This window comes from Cavia porcellus, unplaced genomic scaffold, assembly GCF_034190915.1.
Source record: "Cavia porcellus strain 051 isolate PalLab524CR breed Dunkin Hartley unplaced genomic scaffold, mCavPor4.1 scaffold_26, whole genome shotgun sequence".
Taxonomy (NCBI): Eukaryota; Metazoa; Chordata; class Mammalia; order Rodentia; family Caviidae; genus Cavia; species Cavia porcellus.
Genome location: NW_026947509.1, coordinates 6,604,856 through 6,628,521, shown reverse-complemented (window position 1 = coordinate 6,628,521; position 23,666 = coordinate 6,604,856). Strand labels below are relative to the sequence as shown.

Below are 23,666 nucleotides of genomic sequence, written 5' to 3'. Positions count from 1 at the left end.
CTGCTTGGCAGGTGCTGTGCTGCGCCAAGGGTGGCGGGGAGGCGTCTGATGGGCTGCCATCTGGCTCCACCGAAATGCCGCTGTGCTGCTGGGCACCGGCCCAGGCCCTCACAAGGAGGCTGGGTGTGACCCCCACCATCCCCCATACCATGCCTACAGCCCCGTCTCAGGAGGAAACGGACAAGGGCTCAGGTGTCCCAGATCCGCTGCGCATCTCCACCAGCAGCTTGGGGTTTGCAACACATACCGCAGAGGGCACAGCGGACAGGGCAACAGTGACGCACACGGAGGGCCAGTGCTTCCAGCCTCACCTCAGGGTCTTTGTTCCACTGGACCACGTACTCCCAGCAGCAGTGCGCGTGCAGCATGTCCGGCTCCAGGCTGCAGGGAAACTGCTCGAAGGCCAAGCCCAGCAGGTCTGCAAGGCACAGGTGGGGCTCAGTCTCCGGGGGACGGCGCAGCATTCCCCAGGCCCCACGGCCACCTTCAGTCACCTGGGATGGCTCCTAAGTCCCCCTCCGCCACTGCCACCTGCAGGAAAGCGCCGTGAGGACCTTGGGGCTCCTCTGGATTCTCCCCAGCTGTGTCTTGATTCACCAGTTTCAACACTGTAGGGCTCAAGTCTCGCTTAAATACCCACTTGGCAACACAGTCTGCGATGCCACCTGAGGGGGAAAAGAGGCAGGGTTCACAGCCTGCACTGGCAGCTGCAGGGAGCCAGGAGCACTGACGCCCATCTCCCCAGGCAGAAACGCAGAGCCACGCTTGCTCCCACTTCGGGTCCCTCAGGCCATGAGATGGACAGTGCCGCCCCTGCCTGTCACACAGCATGGCAGGGCACATAGAGGAGATGTCAGCTGCTCCGGCATCTCCATCTCATCAGAAAATGTGAGGGGAACACATGTGCACGAGTACATGTCCATGCCGTGCCTTCCAGATGGCGGGGCCAGACGCAGGGCAGGGAAGGCGCCCTTCATTTGTGCTGTAAGTGAAATGGCAGTCTGACACTCAGCTAGGGGTCTCAGGACACCGTGACTTTCCCTGCACCAGACAATAAGTGTGCCCACAGGTTCAAGGCGATATTCAGCCATTACTGATCAGCAGTGCGGTACAGGACACAAACCACAGACTCACACTAACACTCGGCCAGGACCGGCAACCTGTGATCCCAGCTCCCCAAGGCCAGGCGGGGGAGGCCTCAGTCTGCCTTGCCTGACAGGGGAGCAATTTAGGGACCTCATCTCCATGAAAAGCCCTGGGGGGCAGCTCTGTGAAGGGCCTGGGTTTGGGGTTGCAGTCTCAAAACAAAGTGTGGACATCAAAAAGCCACAAACACTTGGATAACCCTCAAATCCCATCCTCTGGTATGAAATGCCTAGCAGAGCTTCTGACAAGAAGAGAACATCCCAAAGATGGCTACAGGTATGAGATGCTCGTTTTCTTACAATATGTGAGCTGCAGAGCCCGAGGTTGGTGGGTGGGCAGCAGATGCAGCGATGAGACACTGACACTGTGTCCTCTAGTGAAAGCTACGAAGTGGACCTTAAGAGGCTGAGGGGCAGGCCCAGGAGGGGAGCAGCTGCTGAGCATCGTGGGTGCTGTCTCAGCAGCCGGGAGAGGGGACCCAGGGTCCCCACCAGGAAGAGGTAGCATGATCTGAGACCAAAGACAGCAGCGCCTGGACTCCATGGGCACCGTACATGGGCATTGAACCATGGCACTGCGCTCCACACATGTGCACAATGATCACAATTAAAATACAGTTCGCAAAAATCCCTAAAAGCACAAAAAGAGAAGAAACCAAAGTGGCACAGAGATCTGGGGTGGGGGAGGAGGAGAGGGGAATGCAGCTGCAGGAATCTGGAGAGTGGGAGGAAGATGACCTGACACCCGAGGGGTGGCGGGGAATGCAGGCTGGGCCCCAGTGGGTGTAACAGGCGCCTCCTCGTCAGTGAAGCCCACGCTTGCTGAGCTCACCAGCAAACCCACAGTGCGAAGCCAGGAACAGTGCCAGCCCTCACCTTTCCCTGCTTCCAGCAGCTTCTTCACGGACAGCCGGGGCAGCGGCTCGGCCTGCGGTGCCGTGGTGCGGGCCCGCCGAGGCCCGCTGTGTAGCAGGCTCTGCAGGAGCAGGCAGTCCTCCAGCTGCTTCAGCAGCAGCCTCCAGTGCTCCGTGTCCAGGGAGAGCGCCTCCCATGAATCCGTGAGGGCCTCTCCGTCGACTGCCACCACTGTCTGCGGGAACTGCAGGAAGGTGCTTGTCACCACGGGGCAGGGACGGGTGACCACAGATGACACCCCATGGGGCAGCACGAAGGTGCTGTCTCCCCAGGGTGACACGGGCTAGGAGACTGGGTGGTCCCACCCAAAGCTCGGCCCCTGGTGAGGCCCAGCTTTCTGGCAGCGCTGACCAGATGCTGCCATCTGTGCCTCCCAGAGGTCTGACATGGGGACTGCATGTGGTGGCAGCCTCCCCCGACCCCAGAGGACAGCGTGTAACAAGGACCCTGGCCTCGGCTGAGGGATGGCCACGGCAGAGCTTGCCTCAGCCACTCACCTTCTTCTCTGTTGCGTGGTTTGAGATCTGCACAGCCACCGAGTGGCCAACGTGCGCGGCCAGCAGTGCAGCCCCACTGCTCTCGGACTGCATGCAGGCCAGGCGCATCTGCTGCCACCACGGCGACACAGACTGTGAGTCCCAGGCTTCATCAATGGCCACTGTGGCAACCAGAAGGACACATGAGGGGGCCTGGTGCATTACTCCTGTCTGATCACTCCCTCTCAGAGCTACCTCTCCCAAAGAGGGGCCTGCAGATTTCTGAATAACTGTGGGATGGACCTCAGCCTACTTTATTCCAGACACCGGTCTCCCGTTTCCTCATACGTGTCGCCCTGTGTCTGCATCAATACCGAATCCGGAATCCCTCTCCGGACTGTTTCACCACTAATGAAAATCTCCCCCGCATGTTTTAACACTGGTCCTGTTCTGATAATGCAAGGAAAACACTCCCCCAACAAAACCAGTCCACCCTCCTCACTGAGTCGGAAACCACTAGTCCATCAAACATCAGCACAAGCGTAAATTCTCCTGAATTAAAAGTCACTTCAGATGCACCACGCGCCTCTAATCAGTACAGAACCAGTCTGCCAGGCAAGCCGCCGCCTCCCGTGGCCAGCCCCGCACGCAGCCCACCTTTCATCCTGCTTAGCAGGGCCAGCATCGCGTGCAGATGGCAGACACACTGCAGCTTCTCCAGGACATCCTTCTCCCTGGAGAGCCACACGTTCAACAGCAGAGACTGGAATCAAAATGACATCTTTTTCAGAGTAAAGGCACACATAGCCCAGCCGAGCCCCTCAAGTCCCTACACAGCCTTCCAGTTGGCTGATGGTGGTATCGTGTCTGGGAGGTGATCTGATATTTCCTATTTGATGGCAGCCATGTGCCTCCACTTCTGCCTCTGCTTTCTGTTGGCACTGCCTTCCCACCCACCTTCCACCAGGAGGGACAGGGAGGACCTGACTGCCTCCTCGAGACCCAAGTGCCTTGCACCTGACGGGGGTAACACCTGCTCCCACTGTAAATGGCCAGCGAGTCCCAAAAAGCCCGTTTAGACAAAATACACCAGGCCACACCAGTGACTCGCAGGTGGAACAGCATAATTCCTGAAGTTCACGTTTCTACGATTTATAAAATGTGGTCACAGACACCTGGGACCACAGAGACTCTGGAGTCACAGTGTCACAGGTGGAGCCCTGCAGCCTGTGCAAGGCCTGGGTCGTCTACATGACTGCAGTGCGTTTATGCGTGCCACCTGCCAGGTTCAGTTGACTGGTTCCCAGGATGCCCACGAAGAGCAGCAACTCATGGGGACATGGGGCTGGGAGCTCTGGGAACAAGTACCAAACTTCTCCACGGATTCCTCTAAAACTACTGTGTTTTCAAAATGAGGAGCAGGAATGCAAGGGGCTTGGAAGGGCGGTGCACCACCCCTCACCTCAGCCTCTCTTACCTTTCCCAGAGGGGACATGGAACCCACGAGCCCCACCCACTGGCATGGCTCTCAGTATTAGAGCCAGATGCGAGGCAGGAATCCCCAGGGCTCGCACTGGTCTCACTGGCAATGCGTGCGCTGTGTGTGTGACTGTGCGGTCCCCCCACACAGGCAGCTCTGCATCCTCGCCACCACGGCTGGATGTGAACCACCGAATGTCTCACTCCCGCTGCGCCAGCCCGGCCAGGCACCCTAACCACGCTGGCTCACACATGTTGTGTTGGTGGGGTGCAGTTCACACTTTTCAGAGGCTGACCTCTCCTGCTTCCTCCAGGGTGCCGTGCTTCCCACACCCTGGGAGGATGCCCTGAGGGCTGTTTCGGTATCTACTGAGGGAGGCGCTGGCCTAGAACCACTCACATCAGTCCTGGGTTTTTAACGTCTTTTCTGACCTAGTGTTTACTTCATGGAGAGCTGAACAGGACCTGTTTTTTAGAGAACTTAAATATTCCTTGGAAACATGCACTCCATAGCCCGGAGCTCATGAGCTGCAGATCCTAGCTGAACAGAGACGGGAGCAGCAGGACCCAGGGTGTGCGTCGGCAGAGGCACTGGGTGGCTACCACCGCCAGAGCCACCCAGTTGGCTTTGTCCAGAAGGAGCAAACCTTAGTACTGTGGTTTTTCCATGGGCTGATTCTTCTGCTTTATATTTGCTGTGGCATAAAGATTATGTCCCAGAACGTGCCCAGAGTTGAGAAATGTAGGTCACAATTCTAGAGAGCTTTAGAGGAAGCTTATTTTGTCTAAGGCTTTTTTACAATCATCTTTACTGATGATCAAAGTCCACTGAAAATGCATTCATGTCATTCAAATTTTATTTACCTGGTAAATGTACTTGTCATTATTTATAGTCAACAAAAATAAATAAATGAAATGTTACCCAATGTGGGGACTGTTGCTCTTCCTCACGCCCTAACACAGCTGTGTGTGTGTGTGTGTGCGCGCACACGCGTGTGGTGACAAGCAAGGACCCGGGAAGACAAGCATGCACGGGCCAGGAGCCTTACCAATAGCAGCTGAGGGCTGAGTCCCGCAGCCTCCAGAACGCGGCACATGTCCTCAGTGGAGCTTTCTCCATGCAGACACTTCCAAAAGAAGAAACTGCCTGGCAGCCAAAAGTAAAACACATTCACCAGACACCATTACCTTTGGACTCACAATCTTCCTCAACTACACTCTAGAATCTAGGGGAGCAAAGGCATGAGAAGAGGAGTCGGTGGCTCAGTCCAGCTTCTGAAAGCGGAGCGAGCACACCACGACACGTCTGACACTTTCCCTTCAGGACCCTTATCAACACATGACAGTGCGCGCTCACACAGAGCAGTGTCTGTTGGCCAAACTACAAATGTTATAGCCTGGCTAACCCACCAGCCTGCAACCTCTGGGACACTGTATGATCTTGGAAGCGGGGGATGTGGAGGGCAGTCCCGCGGTCCACCCACCTAGAGCCACGTCCACCTCCTCGTCTCTCTTCTTGATGCTGAGCGCGTCGCCCTCATACTCCAGGTACTCCAGGAACGTCCAGACGGGCAGCACGCCGTCTCCGTCATCAGAGAAGCGGACCGTGGCCCTGCTGCTCTCCTGCTTGTACTTCTCCAGCAATGCCTGGAGCTTACGCAGCTCCTTCTCCTCAAGCCGCAGTAACACAGCCAGGTCCTGAAGCACAGAAAAAACCAGGTTCTGAGCAGGCCAGGCCTCCTGCTGCGAACCCACCTGGGCAGCCTCACTACCCTGGTAAGGGGACTGTCAATTGTGTGACAGCTAGACTGAACTCTACTTAAAAGTTTCACTCTCAAATTACATTTTTATAAGTAAGGAGGTTATTTGAGTAAGCTAATCTTGAGAAACTATATACTACTAAGAATACCATTTTGGAAAATTTCTTGGAAGTCTCCTATACTCCTGCTGGGATTTTAATAAACACATATTATTGCATAATCAAAAATAATAAAGGATGTCACTATAACTCTTGTCACTATGCTAAAACTAAGCAAGAATTCAGAATTCAATGCTTCTACATTAAGCAGCATAAGCATCATGAAACAAAAGCCTGGAAAAACAGTGCTCACAGATCCACTTATCAGTCCTCTGTGTCGCCCTTGGGGACACAGAGATGTGAAAGTGACATACGACCCAACAGCCTTTGGACCGTGCGGGACACCGCACGTGCAGGGACATCATACATATTATTGTATCATCAAAAAATAATAAAAGATGTCACTGTAACTCTTTAGAGCCAGCATGCAGTGCACACACTGTGCCCACATCCAACTGTCTGAACGAAGCCTTGGCTGTAGGAAGAACAATACCAAGAACTCACAAATGAGATCATGGCAGGTTAAAAAGCTAGGCAGCGAGGGAAACCACCAGGAGGAGACAGATGGGAGGAGACAGACCACCTGCGGAGGGGGAACGCTGCTGGCTGCTCCCTAGCAAGTCTGTGTCCAGAGCAGCGGGCAAAGCCAGGGTGAGTGCTGTGACGGGCTGCCCACTACTGCTGGGTGCGCAGACGCTCGCCGCTGCTGATTGAGGACACGCAGAGAACTCCACAAATCACACCCACCAGACTTACAGGTCCTGCTAACAAATGGGTGCCCAGAATGAACAGACACTTCTCAGGTGAGGAAGTACAGCAGGTTCATAAAGACATGAAAGATGGCTCACCCTGCTGGCTCTTTGAGAAATAGAAATTAAAACAATGCTGAGACTCCACCTCACTCCAGAAAGAATGGATATCAACCAGTTACAAAGCTGGTGAGGCTGCGGGGAGAAAGGAACACTTCTCCACTGTTGGGGGGAGTGTAAATTGGTATAGACACTTCGGAGAGCACTACCGAGATTCCTCTAAAAACTAGAAGCAGAAACTCCTGCTAGGTCACTTCCCAAAACAGCTAAAGACACCATGTCACAGCAATGTACATACAGCGTCCTCACGGATACAGCAGTGCAACTCGTAACAGCTAAATCTCGGAAACAGCTTACATCTCCAACAACAGATGAACAGATAAAAGTAAGATGCTATTTACATACTATTTATATTCTATGGAGTACTACTGTGCCATAAAGATGATAAATTTGGATCATCTGTAGAAAACCGGATGTACCTTGAGACCATAATGTTAAGGGAACACAAGCTTAAATACCACATGGTTTTTCTAACATGAGAAAATACAAAATACATAGATCTAAATACATAACATATATTAAGTGTTAAATGAAGTACAAAACAATAGATAAACAATACAAAGAAGTGGGAAGAGGCATCATAATCCGGTGTGGACAGTCTCTGAAGTGCACCCTGAATCACACCTGTACCTATCTATTGTCTGGCACCGGGAACCGAGTCCCGCACCATGCGCCTGCAGGAGCATGGTCATTACAGCCTGCAAGCGTGCACTACTAAACGTAAACACAAACCCAAAGAAACCAAAACCAGGCAAATATCACTAAAGCGATGACTGGTGCAACACGAAGCCAGCGGGACTCACCTTCTCGGCGTACGGAGCCTCTGAAGGACAAGCCTGGGAATTCAGCTGAGCGACGGACTCGTAGAGATGCAGCAACTTTAGCTTCCCGGCACAGAAGCACAGCAGCCCTTCGTCCACCGACTCAAGCTCTGAAGGGCAGAGGGACACAGTGGCAGAGGCTCAGCCAGCTCCCCACAGCCGGCCAGCCCCACTCCCTCCCGCCCTCCCTCCTGTGCTGCAGAAGATGGTGCAGAGCCGCTGGAGAGGCTGCGGGCCTGAGCAGAGAACCGGGCGCTCTCTAGATCCCGGCACTCCATCTGACACACGATTCTGTGAGGACGGGTGTGGATACTCTCGAAGCATCTTCATGTAGAACACAGCAACAGGAAACTCACGAAGCACTTAGAGCTGTAAGGACCCTCGTTTATGGGCCCTGTGATGATTTTACAGAACCCCAACAGCACGGCGCAGAGTCTCGGGCCTTAACACATCTTCAGACTTTCAAGGGAGGGGCTTTTCAGTGTAACACTCTTGATTTTTATTCATTCTTTAGAAGACGATAAAACAGACTTCACGAGGCCGCTGGCAACAGGCCCAGCAGCGGGAGGCGGGCTGCGCTCAGCCCCTCCGCACTGCTTGTCTGCATGGCTCCTTCACCCTGGTGACTGAAACCTGGACGCAGTGCAGGCCAGGAAAGCTGCATCCTTTTTATCTTTTACATAAACATTTTGAGACAGGGTCTAAATTACCTAGGCTGGCCTTGAACTAACAATCCTCTTCCTTTAGCTCCAGAGAAGATGCAATGTACTACATCAACTTTGTTTGTTTATCTGTTAGACAGGGTCTCCCTCTGCAGCTCAGGCTGGCCTGGAACTCAGGGAAGCCCTCTAGCCTCAGCCCTCGAGTGCTGGGATTAGACGTGTGCCACATCTGGCTCAACTGTGTTTTCAAAGGATTTCTAATGAGCTGGGCATGCTAAGGAGTCCAGCCTTACACGTCCACGCTAAGCAGTCCAGCCTTACACGTCCACACTAAGGAGTCCAGCCTTACATGCTGGCAGTCACAACAAGCCTCTAACTTGGGGTGCTGACATCTTGAAAGAATGTATGATCTACTGAATCCACATGGGCTGCCTTAAATACAACTAAGCAAAATATAATTAAACTCCAGTCTGGCTTTATGTAATCAACAAGCAACGATTTTCAAGTAAATTAACTTAAGGCTTGGCTACAATTTCCTGATGTTAGAACTAAGGATAGGGTGAGGTTGGTTGGCTTGGCTGGATGGACTATGGGGTTAACACAGCTGCAGTTTTTGAGACAGCATCTCATTATGTAGCCCAGGCTGGCCTCACACTCAGAGTAACCCTTCTGCCTCAGCCTCCTGAATGCTAGGATTACAGGCATGCACCACCATTACTGGTTTCAAATAGAAACTGATTTTACCATGAATTTCTAGTGGTGAAAATCCACTAGAAAACTCAGCACTAACAACTTAACTAAAATCTTTAATGCTGGAGGAGTTGACGGTTCATGAGGGAAACACATGATCCGACCTAGGACGCACATTAAGTGAAGCAGGAATACGCTCTCAGGAGGATGTCGTGAGGACGCTCCCAGGGAAACCGCCGAGGGAGCCACATGGAGCGGAGCACTGCCCGGGCTCTGCGGGGGTGCATACATTGTCCACAGCTGGAAAACAACTGCTTCCACGACCTGACTGACCTCCCATCACAGTGGGAATCTCCCACAAATACTGCCCAGAGCAAACGTGCAGTCAGCATCAGGGACCAGAGTGCAGGCAGGCCCACGGCACGACAGGGGAGCCTAGCTTCCACGTTCATGTCCACTCGACATCCTGTCCAGGTTAACGGGATGTGAGCACCAGGGCCCCAGACAGGAGCGACCAGGAGCCCCAGGGCAGCAGCGACCATGGCCTTGCTGGCCCAGACCCATTACCTTGGCTCTTTAGGGCATCTAGCACCGTCTGCGTGACATTTCGAAGGCAGGAGAACGGTAAACGCTCGCTCGCCAGGATGCTTTCCAAAGCCTGGAAGACAGACAGAGAGCGAGGTCAGCCACTCCTAGGCCATGCCGCGGCCTTTAAATGTCACCTTTGTCTGCACTGTCACTACCCCGCATTCCAAAGAAGCTTGCTCTCTGGGTGCTCGGCAGATAGGCCTGAGACTCAGGCTGCACCCAGGCAGTGTGTGACGTTTCATGTCAGGTGGCACTCGGTGTATGACGGGGTCCAGACAGGAAGCAGGAGCTTGAAACAGACAGAGCCACTCGCCAGGATCCAGGCCCGAACCAAGCCTCTGCTCCAGGGAGAGGGAAAAGCCTCGGGGACGCAGGGACAAGAGAGGCTGTGCATGCTGAGGTGCAGCCACCTCGCTCTCCACCTCTCTGCGCCCTCCCCCGGTCCTCACAGCCAGTTCTGCGCTCCCAAAATCTCTCCTCTCATGCGCAGCAGCCACCGGCAACGGAGCTTAGGGTTTCTGCATCTGCTTGCACACTGGCACATTAGCTAGATTTTAACTGAGACCAAACATTAAAATCCAGACAAAAAATGTGACAAAACACAAATGCTGGATCACAACATAATGACTTGTGCGTCTGTGGGAGAGAAATGGGCTTGGTGGGGGCTGTGTGCTCTCTGGCCAGAGAAGGCGGCTCCGGGAAGGACGAGGGCCTGGGTGGCCTCCAGGGAGCTGCCTTGTGTGGCAGGGCTGGCTGGGGGCCGTGGCAGGGCCAGCTAGGGTCCCTCCCAGGACTAAACTCGATTCTCCTCTTCCTTTGCAGTTGCAGGATAAAGATCAGTTTTGCTACTGGATTTTTCAGGACCTAAAATAAAACAGCTTCGTACCTGACTCGGCAGTAAGACAATCCTGTGAGGATTGTCTACACTAGTTTCCCCATTTTGCAGTTCTGAGGTGTAAGGTCAGAATGGAACTGGGGTCATGAGCATTATGCAGACGGGATCCTAAACTGCCTTGTGAGGCACCCACATTGTCACCAGTGTCACCTTATTGATGGAGGAAAACGAAAACCAACCGGCAGTCAGAGGCATGGCACAGCACAACGTAACAACACAGTGCAAACTGTAAAAGTGACCATAACAAAGAGCCCCTGCCCCAAGTCCTCTCGTGTGCGGAGCAGTGAGTATCAGGAAGCATGCAGACGGGCTGAGCCCAGGCAGTGGGTCAGTCCCCACTGCCGCTGACCAGAGCCTGCAACTTCTTGCCACTGAGAACTGGCTGCTGCAGCACAGGTTGCCCCGTGGGGCTGACACACAACTCCTGAGACTTCCAGCAGTCCCTGGCCTCCAGGAGCACCTGATGTCCTAACGGGGCAACGCTGGGCAGCTCGTGACAGTCTTAGGGTGGTGGTGGAGAGAGAATTAGAAACTCAGGGGCCAACCCAGCCCCAGGGAGAGGCGCTGAGGGTGGAGTTGATCATCAAAGCCAATGAAACGATCGATCAGGGCTGAGGAAAGAGCTCCCATAAATAACCCAGAGGACAGGGCCTCAGCTCCGGTCCATTGGGGCTGCACACAGCTGGACAGCAGAGGCTTATGGACGGTGCCCGTGGGAAGCAGCCGGAGCACTGTGTCCTCCCCACGCCCGGCCTGCGTTCTCCTCCCTTGGGCATCTGGGTTTGCCGCAGCCTCAACAGCACCAGGGGAAACAGAAGTGTCACCCCAGAGTCTGAGAAATGCTCCAGCAAGTGAACGGAACCCCAGAAGGGGTCACAGTGGGTCAGCTCAGGGGACACTTACCACTTCTGACTGGTTCCCAGTGGCAGGCAGCCCAAGACTGAGCCTCAACCCATGGATCTGATGCTCTCACTAGGGGCACCCAGTGAGAACACTGGCCCAGAGCCACCTGGAAAGCCTGCTAGGGTGGCTGGTGGGGTCAGCCCATCCATCTCCGCAGACTGAGCAGCGGAGTGGACAGGAAAAGCCCCTCACTCCGAGCCGCTTTCATAGCCTCACAGCATCATTTTGTGTTACTTTGTATTTCACTGAAGTTGTATTTGTGAATTCTTTTAAACATTTCACAAAAAAGGTGGCTGACGTGTGCAGGACACACGTAACATCCAGCCTCTCCGCAGGCCACAAGTGGCACCTACTTCTCAGTTAAATTTCAACAACATTCTCCACATTGCTTGTGCGCGTTTCTTGCTGATACTAAGCTTCAATAAAGGGAATGTTTTTTGAGAACGCCTGCACCTGTGGCGTTTCTTCTTGGGTTAACGGCTATCTGTAATTAACTCTACAGATTTCAGAGTGGAATCTGAGGAGCACCCCGATGCTGCTGTGTATAATGTATTTACAACTGCTGTACCATCAATCACTGCAGCACGATGTTTTCACACCACTGTGATGGTCTCCGTAGGACACTGTAGGGACATCTGATCTACTAAGTCAATGCCTTTTTTTGTAGTACTATAATCAAGACAAGATCAGGCCTTACGCTTCCAGGGTTTTCTCTGATCAATGTACATGTATGACTTTTATATGTCATTAACATGTGAACAGTTCTTTTATCATCCCACTGAGCAAATTTTACACCGAACGATTTCCAAAGTTTATGATTTTGCTCCATTTTTGCTTTGTTTTTGGTTGTGTTGCTAAAAATTTTCGACTTGGCCATACTGTGCTGCATAAAACATTTCTTTTTGTAAAAATTCTTGTGCTAAGGGTATAGTCAAATAACCATCTGCTTACAATGTGTGGTTTTTCAAAGTATAAGTCGTTTGTTAATTTCAAAACACAGTAAGAATGCCCATGCACCTAAGGATTTTCCAGGTACAGACAGTTAAATCACAGGTGTAACCACTGAGCAAACAATTGTATGACTGTATCCTGTACCTGTGTCCTTTTCCTTTGATGTATTGTTGAAAATGTATGCGTCCTTACCATAAAAAGCCTACTTTTGTCTCTTACTGCCTTTTTTCCCAGATCTTACTGCATTCTTGAGTATACTAGTAATTTCTTCCATGATTTTTCTACATTGTTCAAGGGCCCCTCACTTCTGCAGGTAACACTGACGGAGAAATGTACACACTTCAAATCTGCCCCCAAATTATCACACGGCACAGCCTGCTTTACAAGCTCTGTGTATCTCCAGACCAACACAAGCTCGTGGGGCGCCTGGGACCAGTGCCATAATCAGCAGCACAGCCTCGCTATGGCAGCAGGCTCCGGACCACTAGGGTTTCCTTCTTTCGTACCAAGGCAGCGCTGTACAGCATATGTACTTCTTTGCCTGTAACCAAGTCTATCCTCAGACGCAGATGGTTTATGGTGCATGTAAGGGTCACTGCAGTGACACTGCTCCTAAGAAGTGGCCTGGTCCCCGCAGGGATGGTGCACTCCTGCTCCACCGCCAGCCCAGTGCCACTGCCACACCGGCCCCAGTGCACTCATGTCCGGGTCCGCAGTGTACACCAAAAGTACCGCTCGGAGTGTGTGTTCACTTAACACTGTGCGCGCCCCCGTGAGGGCAGGCCGGGCCGCCACCTCCTCCTCCGCCAGTGAGGAGGAGCCCACCTGGCTCCTCCCATGCCGGCAGCCTGAGCCCAGCTAAGAACCTCAGCTTGGGGAGGGCTCTCAGGACTTCATGCCCCAGCGGCAACCTGCTCTGCAGGCAACGGAGAAGATACAGAATTTGCTTTCTCTAACACTGCTACTCAACACTGCTGTCATGCCTGCTTTCCGGGAGCCGGGCCTCAGGCAGGCCGGCCAGTGTGCGCCCGGCCGCCTGCAGCCCCTCCTCTGCTCTGAGCCTGAGCTGGGCCTTTGCAGCTGGCGGTTCTCTGTGCACTTTCTGGGTGCCTCCTGATTCCTCTGACAACCCCAATTCTTCTCTGTGCACCCTGGGGCCTCCTGATTCCTCTGACAACCCCAATTCTTCATCGTTGAGTTTTCTTTTTGAATTTTTAAAATCGTTGACACTTTTTTCTTGAAGCACTGCTTTACCAGGCATCTTGGCCTAAGCAGTACAGTTAGGGACCGGACATGGCAGTGCACACCCTCCACCCCAGCCCCAAGGCAGGAGGCTGCGGATTCCCAGACTCAGCCAGACCCTGTCTTGACAGTAAAGGCCCGGATGTAGCTCAGTGCAAAGCTCTGGGTTCAGTCCCTAGTACTGGAAGAGTGGGGCAGCAGGGGTGGCTCTACACCCAGAACTCCTGCACGTGTGCAGCCAGGAGCATGTTAAAGGGCGGCACAGCGTCGGCGTCTGTATTAGCAAAATGGAAACAACCATGCATTCACTGACAGGGAGAGAGCAGCCAGCCCAGTGTCACAGGGCAGAGGTCACCCCCGGAGCACGGACCTCTGGGAAACCTTATGTCGAAGAAGAAACTCGTTCCGCAAGCAGGCAGAGTGTGGTTCCACTCACAGAGCTCACAGAAGCGCCCCAGGAGGGCGGGCACACACACTCACGCCCAGTGCCCACAAAGAGAGGCAAAACCGAATTCTGACCCGCAGTTTCTCACAGGATGAGCGGTGAGGAGCAGAGCGTGGAGGGCTAGACCCCTCTAAGGTGCAGACATGGGCATCCCAGGCTGGCGTCCGCATCCATGTGCACCTGATCCCCATTCGCATCAGGACATGTAAGCTCGTAAAGCACAGGCACCCACGTAAGGGAGATCACTAAAGGTTTAAGAGAAACAGCAAAATGCCCGTAGGGGGACAGAAAAAGGGGCAGAGAGCACAAGCCAAGAGCTGCGAAGAAGACCTGGCCTGGGTGGGAAGAAGGAAGAGGGGTGAGGTGGCTGTGGAGGGACGCCTGGCAGCCGCTCCCACTGTGCTCACGTACTTGTGTCTTGGTCGCAGGGTACTTAATATCCAGAATCAACTCCTTTATTTCTGTCTCAGTGGAATCTATAAGAAAATCAAAAGACTGCTGTCACTTTCTAAGACAGTAAGAAAATCAAAGCTGAGTTTTCGCGACCGTGAGTGGAGGTGAGGATGCCTGGGGCCCTTGGGCCCTTGCTGCCCCGGCACCTACCCAGAGCAGGAGGCCGCGCCCGCAGCAGCGCTGCCAGCTTCCTCACCAAGTGCAGGTCCTTGGCGCGCTCGCTCTTCTTGTCGCTGAAATACCAAAGGCACAGCCCGTTGCGGCCCAGCCCACAAGGCTGTCTTCCTCCCCCGGCTTCCCACCAACTTTAGAGCCATCGGCCCGGCGACCCCAACTCCAGCCCGGTGCGGTGGGAGTCAGTGGATGCCAAGTGGCTGCCAGCACCAAGCCTAACCTCAGCGCCAGGTGGAAGGGGATGTTCACTGTCTTCACGCTGCCAGACACGGGGTCCACCAGGCAGATCTGGTACGTCTGCGGCTGCCAGCTTTGGCTGGTGACATTGTTTAAGCCCATGATTTTATAGCCAGGGTACAGCAGCCTAAGGGAAGCACATGCCAAGACAGCACAGAGGTTAAAGGAAAGCGCCAGACAGCAGTGTCACCCCAGTCAGGGCACCTCGAGTTTTCCTCAGATCAGGGGCACTGGAGAGGCCCAGGCCGACACACATGGAAGGCAGGACCCATCCAGTACTGCTCCCCTGTGATGAGGTGCAAGAGACTGCATGACACGGGCGAGCTGACGAGTCAGGGGCAAACAAAGCACTTGTCATGTGTCCATCAGCAGCAGAAGTGGAGGACACCCTCGCTCCTGGGCCTTGTGGCACAGGAAGGGAGAGTTGTGCCCTGAGCTGGCCTGGCTGTCCAGACTCACTCTGGGTCAGAAGTACTTGGTCCTCATCACACGCCGGGCACTCACAGGGAAACCGCCAGGACAGAAAGAACACCTCTCCAAGCCCCATGGCATGGTGTGGCCAGCAGCGTCCCCAGCATCCCTGCAGCATGGCAGCCAGGGCTGGGCTCACCTGCAGTGCTTGCCCACGTTGAAGGCCCCGACTCGAGGGCCCTGCTGTGTGCTCCACACCTCCAGGATCCCCCTCCTCGGCGCGTAGATCACCAGGAACTGTGCCACCCGGCTGGGACCCTGGGTGCTCCCGAAAGGGGCCCCGTCGGTGGAGTCGGGCGCTCTCTCCTGGAGGTCCTCCACGATCTGGGCCCACCCGACCTGTGCATCCCGGTACCCTGGGGACACAGAACAGGAGCCGTCAGTTACAAACCTAGGCACCCCAGAGGCCAGGAGAACTGGGGGAGGGGGCGCCAGAAAAGCTGCAAACGACACTATGGTTTTACTGTAGGACATCTGACACGGAACAGATAGGACCACGACCGCCTCCACCCTCGGCCACGCTCCCAGCCCCTTCCCTCCCTCTGCGCCTCCCTTCTAGGAGCCTGGAAGATGACTAGGTTTGCCTTTGAAGTAAAGGCCTAGCTAAAATGAAGATCCCATCGGTTTCCCCTTGCAGCTTCCAGACAGAAGCAAAGCCGCTGTAGTGACACGAAATCCTGTGTGTGATAGAAGTGGCCACACTGTCTTTTGTCCTCAGGAGACTGATGGCAGCATCCTCAGGAAGACAGGTGGGGCTGCCGTAGGGCTGCACGGAGGATGCAGGGTGGGGCAGCCAGACAGTCTCGCCAAGAACACAGCCACCAGGGGGACATGACACGTGTGACACCAGGACTATTCCCACAGACAGGCTGCTCTCTCTGCAGTCCCTGGCAAGGTCAGCAGCGTGCATCGGACCCGCATCACAGACTGGGCTCACACCTATCTGGCTTCATGTCACACACCCACAGGCCCATCCTGCGGCCCCTCTCTGACACCTGCAGTGTTCAAATTGGCAGTGCTCGCATGACTCTGTCACTAAGACCTGGCTTTGGTGCCGTGGGAGAAGCCAGAGGGACAGATTGAGCTGCAGGAACACCCCTCTTCCCTTCTGGGGTGCAGGGGGAAGCCACTGTGAGGACACGACACTGATATTGTGACTGGTCAGCCGTTTGCCCAGTGTCTGTATACCAGTCAGGTCAGGGCAGAGAGACTGCGCCCCCTTTTCTACCCTGAGCCATTACACGTGGCAGTCTAGATTAGGGGGCACTGGCTTCGGGGGGGGGGGGCTGGCACTGAGCTTGGACATCACCAATGGGGACTCCAGAAAAGCCCCTGGGTGCAGGCCCCAGTGGAGGACCGGATGAAAGGACCAGCAACAGAGTCCACGTTGAGCACTGCCGCGGTGAACCCTCGAGGAGAGAAAGGGTGGACGTGGGGTGGGGCTGCCCTGCCGCACAGGACAGGCCGGTACCTTTCCACATGCGCACTGCAATGCCTCTGGTGACGTCCAGCAAGATGACCCTGCCAAAGTCATCCGTCACTGCTGCCAGCGTGTTACACGGGGACAGGCAGATGCTCTCGCCATGGCGTCTGGAGTCTGGAAGCCCAAATCTGTTATTCAAAAGAAAAGAAAAGTCACGTCCCAGTCCCGACACACCCATGGAAGGAAATGCACAATTGAAAGACAGTGTCTGCACAGAGAAATAGGCACCTCATGGTTACTAGTTAATCCATTAGTCCATAACATCCGAGGTACCAAACACAAGAAACACAGACACAACTGGACACGGGCTCAGCACAAAACCCACAGCGGCGTCTCCTCAGAGAACACCGATCACGGCACTGCTCCTTCAGTGAGAGGCAGTGGAAGACGGCACTCTCTTCCGGCCAACCGGGCTCAGGAGGATGGCTCCTGCACCACAGTCCCCGCCTGTTCTCTCCTGCTCCTAGGCTGCACTTTTTGATGGGCGGCACCAGCTCATCTGCCTCACACAAGAAGAACTTCCCTTTCTCTGAGCAGCCTGCCCAACTGTCACCAGCCCACAGCTAACCTTCCCACCCTCCTGCCTCGGCCTCAAGCGTTGGACTGAGGGTGTGCTCATGAGGAAATGTGGGTAGGATGAACGTTTCTAGAGTTTTTACATAAACTATAGCTACAGAGAGCACTTGGCTAATTTCTTGACTGTGGAGTAAACTGGAAATGTGAGACATTATTATATTTTAAGATAACATGAAAAAATCTCAGCAGATAAACGTCAATAAATTTTAACAGCTTTCTGCTGCTAAAGAACAACTTTACAAAGAAGGGAGTACTTGCACTTTATATTCAATAATAAGAAATGACTTAACAACAAAACCATAAAATTCCTGTCTCCCTCCACCCTGAAAACCCTCACAAACGCACCCCCGGAGGTGAATAGGAAGGCACAGCCCAGAGCCGTGCAGTGCTTCCACCCGTGCTAGGTTTCAGAAGAACCTGAACAGCAGCAGCGCCCTCGCTGCCCGGCCCCGTGGGCTAGGCTCACAGACATTTGCTAGGGAGCAGGTCAGCTGCACCCTGGGGCCGCGGTCCCGCGCACACCGAGAGGGAAGGCTCCACGGCCACCAGAGGCCGGGCCTTCCTTTCTTCTTCCCTTTTCCTGGGGTCAGGGCAGGTACTGGGCGGTACTGACCCTGGGCCCCACGCCGAGTGACCACGCTAGCCCTCAAGTTGATTTACTTTGCAGCAGGCACCGGGCCTCCACACGTGCCAGGCAGGTGCTCCACCACAAAGCGGTATCTCCAGCCCGACCCACCTTTCCAGAGAGAGCTAGAAGGTGCCCGCTAAAACTGGCCACGTCAGCAGACTCCATGTGGTGGGATCACTAATGCTGGCGTTCGCATTCCTTTCTCCCTATGTTTTCTTTCACTGTCTTTGTGGCACTGGAGATGAACCCAAGGGTGCTCCACCGACTGAGCTGCATCTCCAGTCCTCTTAGTCTTCGTTTCAACAGGCTCTTGGTAAGCTGCTCAGGACAGTCTTGAACTTGGGACCCTCCTGCTCAGCCTGCGCAGTAGCTGGGACCAAGTGGAGGGTGACCCTCTGCTCAGCTGTGGCATCACATCCCTGCCAGTCCTGCGCCAGGAGCGTCAGGGCACACTTGCCTTACAGCCAGGGGCGTCGCTGGCTCCACCTTCGGCCTTTGCTTCTGGACGGCTTCTTCTTCGTGTTTACTTTTCCAGCCAAGCCACCCACTGAGCAGGAAGAAAATCGAGAACATAACTAGGGCTTCGAGGGTTACAGTTCAGCCAGCAAAACGCCACACACAGGTGAGCAGCCGCCGGGAACTGACCTGGCAGCGTTGAACAGAGCAGAAGTGAGTTTACTTGCAACTGCGAGGGCGACGTGGGATAACAAGGGCTGTGTGCTCCCCTGAAAAGCAGGACACGGGAGACAGGAATGACCCTCCCTCCAGAGGAGGCCGCTCCTGAAAGCTGCAGAGCCTACACGAGCAGCTCAGCCACACAAGTGGCAACACCTTCATTCCACCAGCAGGATGGTAAAGTGTTCACTCTGTGGCTTTAAAATAAAACCTTCAGTCTGGCCTACAGGCTGTATTACCTTCAGCATCTCGCTAAACTGTAGCTTAAAATATGTCAAACTGTCCTGTTAAAATGACATTATCCCAGATGAGTGGCGGGTTCCCTGTATACACATAGCTGGCTTTGTTTTTTTAAAAGTGTGTATTTTTATAAAAGTGAAAAGACAGTCTGGACACTTCGGGGCAGGCTGATTTTTAAGTGAGAAGTAAGAACTGCCAAAAATAACGCCTCACTGCTGCCTATTGTGGAAGCAACCGTCACTGCCTATGTCCCCCACGGCTGGCAGCCTGCTCGCCTCATAGCTGCCCACTCGCTCGAGCCCTGGTAGCCCACAGGCGACCATGGACTCCCACACCCATGTCCACCGGGGCTCCAGAAACACAAGTGTGCTCTGCCCTGGCTCCACACTACCAAAAAGAGCCCTAAAGGTGAGGCATGCTAGCTACGGAGATGCAGAAACACGAACGGCTGAGTCTCCCGGCTGCGGTCCTGAGCCCACACCGCCAGAAGGGTGCCCGCCTACCTCCAGTGCGTAGAAGAAGCCAGTGAACGGGTTGGCGCCCACGGTGATATACTGTGACATGGCTGGTGGGCTGGGCTTGATGGTCGCGTTGAACCCGCCGATGTTGGAGGCAGTCTTCATCTGATCGAAAGGGGACAGGGTGGTGATACCTGGGGATGCAGAGAGGTGACAGGACACACAAGCTGAACGCACTGGGGACGTGGGCCTTCTACGCTGTGTTTGCACTGCACTGTGCTCCCTGCTCAGTGCTAAGACATGGGTCACCTTCACACCAGAGTCAACGTTAAGCATTCGTAAATACTGAACTTGTAGCTCTCTGCCCGTGAAATATTATAGAACCAGAATTTGATCTGAGCAGACGCAGCCTAGGAAGGAGCAGGAAATGTATGGGGCATCTGCGCCCCAGCTAGCAGCGCACTTCTGGGAGCAGCGAGCGAGGGCATTTCCTGCGGCCCCCCAGAGGCGCTGTGGCCACAAAGGACAGCACACTGCGGACAAGGACTGTCCTTGCTGCTTAACCCAATGGACCTGTAAGTCCTCACCCTCCCCAGTTGCCTGCTCCTTTCTGTGGACATTCCAAAACAAGGCAACTGACTCACAGACCGCAGGCTGCTGCCCGCCTGGGGGCAGGTACGTGTGTGTGAACACACACACATATGTGTGCCCCTATGGCGGTGTCTAGGTGTCCCACCAAAGCCTCATGCAGTCCTGAGTGCAGCTTTTTCCCAGGTGGCTGATTTCTAGTGTTCTTTGTGATTTTTGAAGGGAGGAAGTGGAAATCTTTTTGCCTTAAACTTACCCAATGTGGGCTTCTCTCTCCTCATCCCACTTCAACACTCCTATGGTGGTCAGTCAAGAGCTCTACGGCCGGCCTGGCAGACCTGCCCCCCAAGCTCTGAGGACCCGCCCAGCCTTCAGGCCCAAGCCTGCCACCTGTCCAGCCGATGCCTCCGTCGGAAGGAAGGCAGCACCTGGCGCCCCAGCTGCCCCCAGAGCCCTGCCTCCAGGGCCTCGTCCTCACTCTGCCACGCGCTCCACTGCTCATGCTGAGAAATGAGGGAACCGCAGAGGTCCTTTCCTTTCTTTCAAACTCCTCAAGTGCAAACACATCTTGCCTCTCTTCACCGCCTCAGCCCTACATAAACCTCCGTTCTTCCTCAGCTAAAGCCCCACCACACGCCCTAGGCTCCACCTGGAGGATTCGGCCTGCTTTGTGTTCCCAGCACCTCTGCTGTTCCGTGAACATAACAGGATTCATCTGCCGGGTGCCTGCATTAGGCCCTGGCTTGAAGGCACAGGGCTGTAGGCTGGGGACCAATGGATAGAGGACAATCTCTATCCAAGCACTTGCCCTAGCCAGTTCAGTGTTCCAAAGTTTAATTACCAGAGCAGGGAAGGGTACCCTGAACTGAGCTCAACGCTTTGGAATTCTGACATTCGCACTTTCATGTTACTGTACAGCGAAGAGCGGGGAGGGGCCCCAGTGTGCTGGACACCTCGTGTCCTCCTGCTCTCCCCTGGCCAGTCTGTAGGGCTCGTACTCACTTCCTGCTGAACTCAGTGGGACTCCGCTCAGGCGGTCAAGAGGGAGGGAGGGTGAGGACAGCTGTGGATTTCCTGGGTCCCTCCCCAGCGCTGGCAGGCTCATGAGTGGAAGTCACCCTGCTTTCCCGCCCTGGCTCCTAGTTCTGGCACTGCCTCTGCCAACCTCGCTGTGGGTAACAGCAGGGCGCTGGGAAGCGGCCCTGAACTGTTCTTTGCTGCTTCTCCTGCGCCAAGCCTCTGTCAGGAGCACCTCAGTCCCAGCCTCCTGCAGTCACCTGACTTCCGGCTGCCCTGCCTTGGAGTAGGGATCGGGCCGAGGGGACCCAAAGGGAACTGCCTTCACGTGCGCCCACTGGAAGAACTCCACCCAGAAGGGAGAACACGTCCTAGTGTCCACCACGCACCTCACACCGCACACAGCCACATACCGTGAAGTCTCCATGTTTACCCCTGCCCAGGGTGAACTCTGAGTAGCAGGGCTAAGGGAATATTCTCTTTGTGCATTTGTGTACCATTTGGATTTTCAACCAGCATATCCTGACTGCGTGGACAGGAAAACCGGTAAGTGCTGCGGAACAGCACTGCTTCTCCTCCTCCCCCACTCTGCTAACCTAACTCAGACAGCTGCTTCTCCCCAAGGTCACGGCACTTTCCTCACCAGTCCTGGCCCTCCCTTCCTGCTGCCCCAGCTCCTCCTGACACTGCTGAGGTGCTGCTGTCCCTTTGCTCAGAGGACCTGGAATCTCAGTGGTAGGGCAGAGCTCGCACAGGAACCCTGACTGTGGCAGTGAAGAACAAAGGCCCTGAAGGCCAGACGCCTTCCCCGCGCTCCCTGGCAACTCCTTCCCGTGACAGGCTGAGCTCCACACCCCGCAGGGCAGCGGGGGGCACCGGGTCTCCTCTCCCCATGCTCCAGACGCAAGAAGCAATCTGCTTTTAGCAGCATCCTGCTGACTGACAGGTCAGACTTTGAAAACTCTGATTTATAGTCATTATAACGGACAAAAACTATTTGCAGAAAAATTGTCAGATAAGGAGCAACTTCAACACTGCTGTGAAGGCCATAATGCAATCTGATAAAACTGCTACTATTTCTTAAAGACAGCGACACTGTGACCCGAGCTGATGGAAACTCCAGCACCTCACTGCAGGAGATTTGTACTTCCACAGAAGGGTAAATGCCACTCCTCACCCGGACGCAACCCGGCCTGGGAAGCAGAGGCCAAGAGCGCAGGGCGGTGGCTCACCGATGCTGGCATGGTCCACAATAATGTCGGTGTCCTGCAGGCCCCACTTCTTGTACGCCAGGGGCGGCGGCTGCACGCTCTCACTGCCCGACGCCGCGGCTGCCAGAAACAGAAGTCAGACAGTCCATAACCTCCACGGGTGACATGCGGGTCAGCAGAAGTAACCCAGAATGGAGTAATATGTTATTCTAAAATTTCACCTACCAGAGCAGCAACCTAAGGAAACAAGCCATCGTGATACTGTTCACGGCATAGCAGTGGACATAAAAATGCCAACAGTTAATGGCTGTTTCAGGCTGGGGGTTTAGCTCAGCAGCACAGGTACATGCCTGGCAAGTACAAGGTCATGAGTTCAATCTCTAGTACCCCAAACAAACAAACAAACAAAAAACCAGAGTCTAAACTGGGCGTTGTGACGCACTCCTATATCTCAGCACTCGGGAGGCTGAGGCAGGCAGATTGTGGCAAGTTTGAGAACAGCCTGGGCTACAAAGAGAGTTTTCAAGGCCTGCCTGAACTGCATACTGAGACGCTAGTTCAAAAAGACAGGAAAAAGGGGGAAAAAAGACTGTAAGCATCCTAGAAGAGCATTAAAGACTAAGGGGAATTCAAACTGGGCTCAAAGCCACACAACCAGTTTCTCCCGCTGAGAAAGTCAGGGGAATCCTGGGAATAGTGACCTGCGCTTTGTTTGTGAAAAAGCAACAGTCGTGGCGTCTGGCCTTGGTGACGGTGCCAGAGCGGATGGGTGCATCCACAGTACCACATGTGCACACCGCCAGCCGCCGGCCCCCCAACAGTGAGAAGTGGGGGGGAAACGTGCCCCATCACCTCTGCCGTACGTCCCGCAAGGCCCCGAGCTCAGCAGCTCCCCGTACACAGAGCGCTGCTGACTTCTGCTGCTGCAGGGAGGTGAGATGAGAACAGCCTGGTAAGGAGAATGCAGGTCAGACCCCGCAATCTGCCGGAGGCCGGAAGAGAACAGCCTGAACTGTGGATCAGCGTCAGGCGTCTGCAGCTTAGTCACCAGCCTTTCCCAAGGAACTCGGAACACGGCCTTGTTTCCTAGGAGACGTGATGGTCATATGGTCCTCCAGTAACAAGTCAACAGGAATTCAAAACCAGCGAGACACCAAGTGGCCACGAACCATGCTAGTCCTAACAGAATTCCCATTTCTGGCTCGTTAACAGAACGACTACATATGGAAACTTGCCTGTCTCTTTGGGCCTCACGTATTAATTATATATTAAACTAATGATGACCTTTTAAAATGTTGATTACTGCAAACTTTAAATGGTAATAACTTTAAATAAATAGTGATTAAATAATGGTTTATGGTAGGTTAAACTTAAGCAATTTAAAAGATTATGATTATAGGTATAAAATTCAAAAATATTCTGACCTATTTAAAAAATAAGCACATCCTAATAAAAAGAACCACATATTCAAGACTTCAGAATTTTGCTAATCACAGCCTACTATGAACAGAAAAAT

At 54.1% G+C, this 23,666-nt stretch overlaps 1 protein-coding gene and 1 non-coding gene across 4 annotated transcripts in view; both read right to left on the bottom strand.

The window, feature by feature from the left end:
* Rab3gap2 (RAB3 GTPase activating non-catalytic protein subunit 2) overlaps window positions 1–23,666 on the bottom strand; it is a 60,035-nt gene that overhangs the window by 5,133 nt on the left and 31,236 nt on the right. For all 3 annotated transcript variants that reach the window (XM_063236691.1, XM_063236689.1, XM_063236690.1), the window contains 18 exons: window positions 22,172–22,270; window positions 19,380–19,528; window positions 18,607–18,686; window positions 18,419–18,508; window positions 16,746–16,885; window positions 15,414–15,630; window positions 14,787–14,930; window positions 14,543–14,625; window positions 14,351–14,415; window positions 9,483–9,573; window positions 7,546–7,673; window positions 5,500–5,713; window positions 5,065–5,162; window positions 3,194–3,299; window positions 2,558–2,718; window positions 2,022–2,244; window positions 495–665; window positions 312–418 (listed from right to left, as the gene is read on the bottom strand). In XM_063236691.1, the coding sequence (XP_063092761.1) occupies window positions 312–418; window positions 495–665; window positions 2,022–2,244; window positions 2,558–2,718; window positions 3,194–3,299; window positions 5,065–5,162; window positions 5,500–5,713; window positions 7,546–7,673; window positions 9,483–9,573; window positions 14,351–14,415; window positions 14,543–14,625; window positions 14,787–14,930; window positions 15,414–15,630; window positions 16,746–16,885; window positions 18,419–18,508; window positions 18,607–18,686; window positions 19,380–19,528; window positions 22,172–22,270 (2,366 nt within the window). The remainder of the gene's footprint in view (window positions 1–311; window positions 419–494; window positions 666–2,021; window positions 2,245–2,557; window positions 2,719–3,193; window positions 3,300–5,064; window positions 5,163–5,499; window positions 5,714–7,545; window positions 7,674–9,482; window positions 9,574–14,350; window positions 14,416–14,542; window positions 14,626–14,786; window positions 14,931–15,413; window positions 15,631–16,745; window positions 16,886–18,418; window positions 18,509–18,606; window positions 18,687–19,379; window positions 19,529–22,171; window positions 22,271–23,666) is intronic.
* On the bottom strand, window positions 20,678–20,807 carry LOC111758209 (small nucleolar RNA SNORA36 family). The gene has a single exon (XR_002792430.1). It is a non-coding gene; the product is annotated as a small nucleolar RNA SNORA36 family (small nucleolar RNA).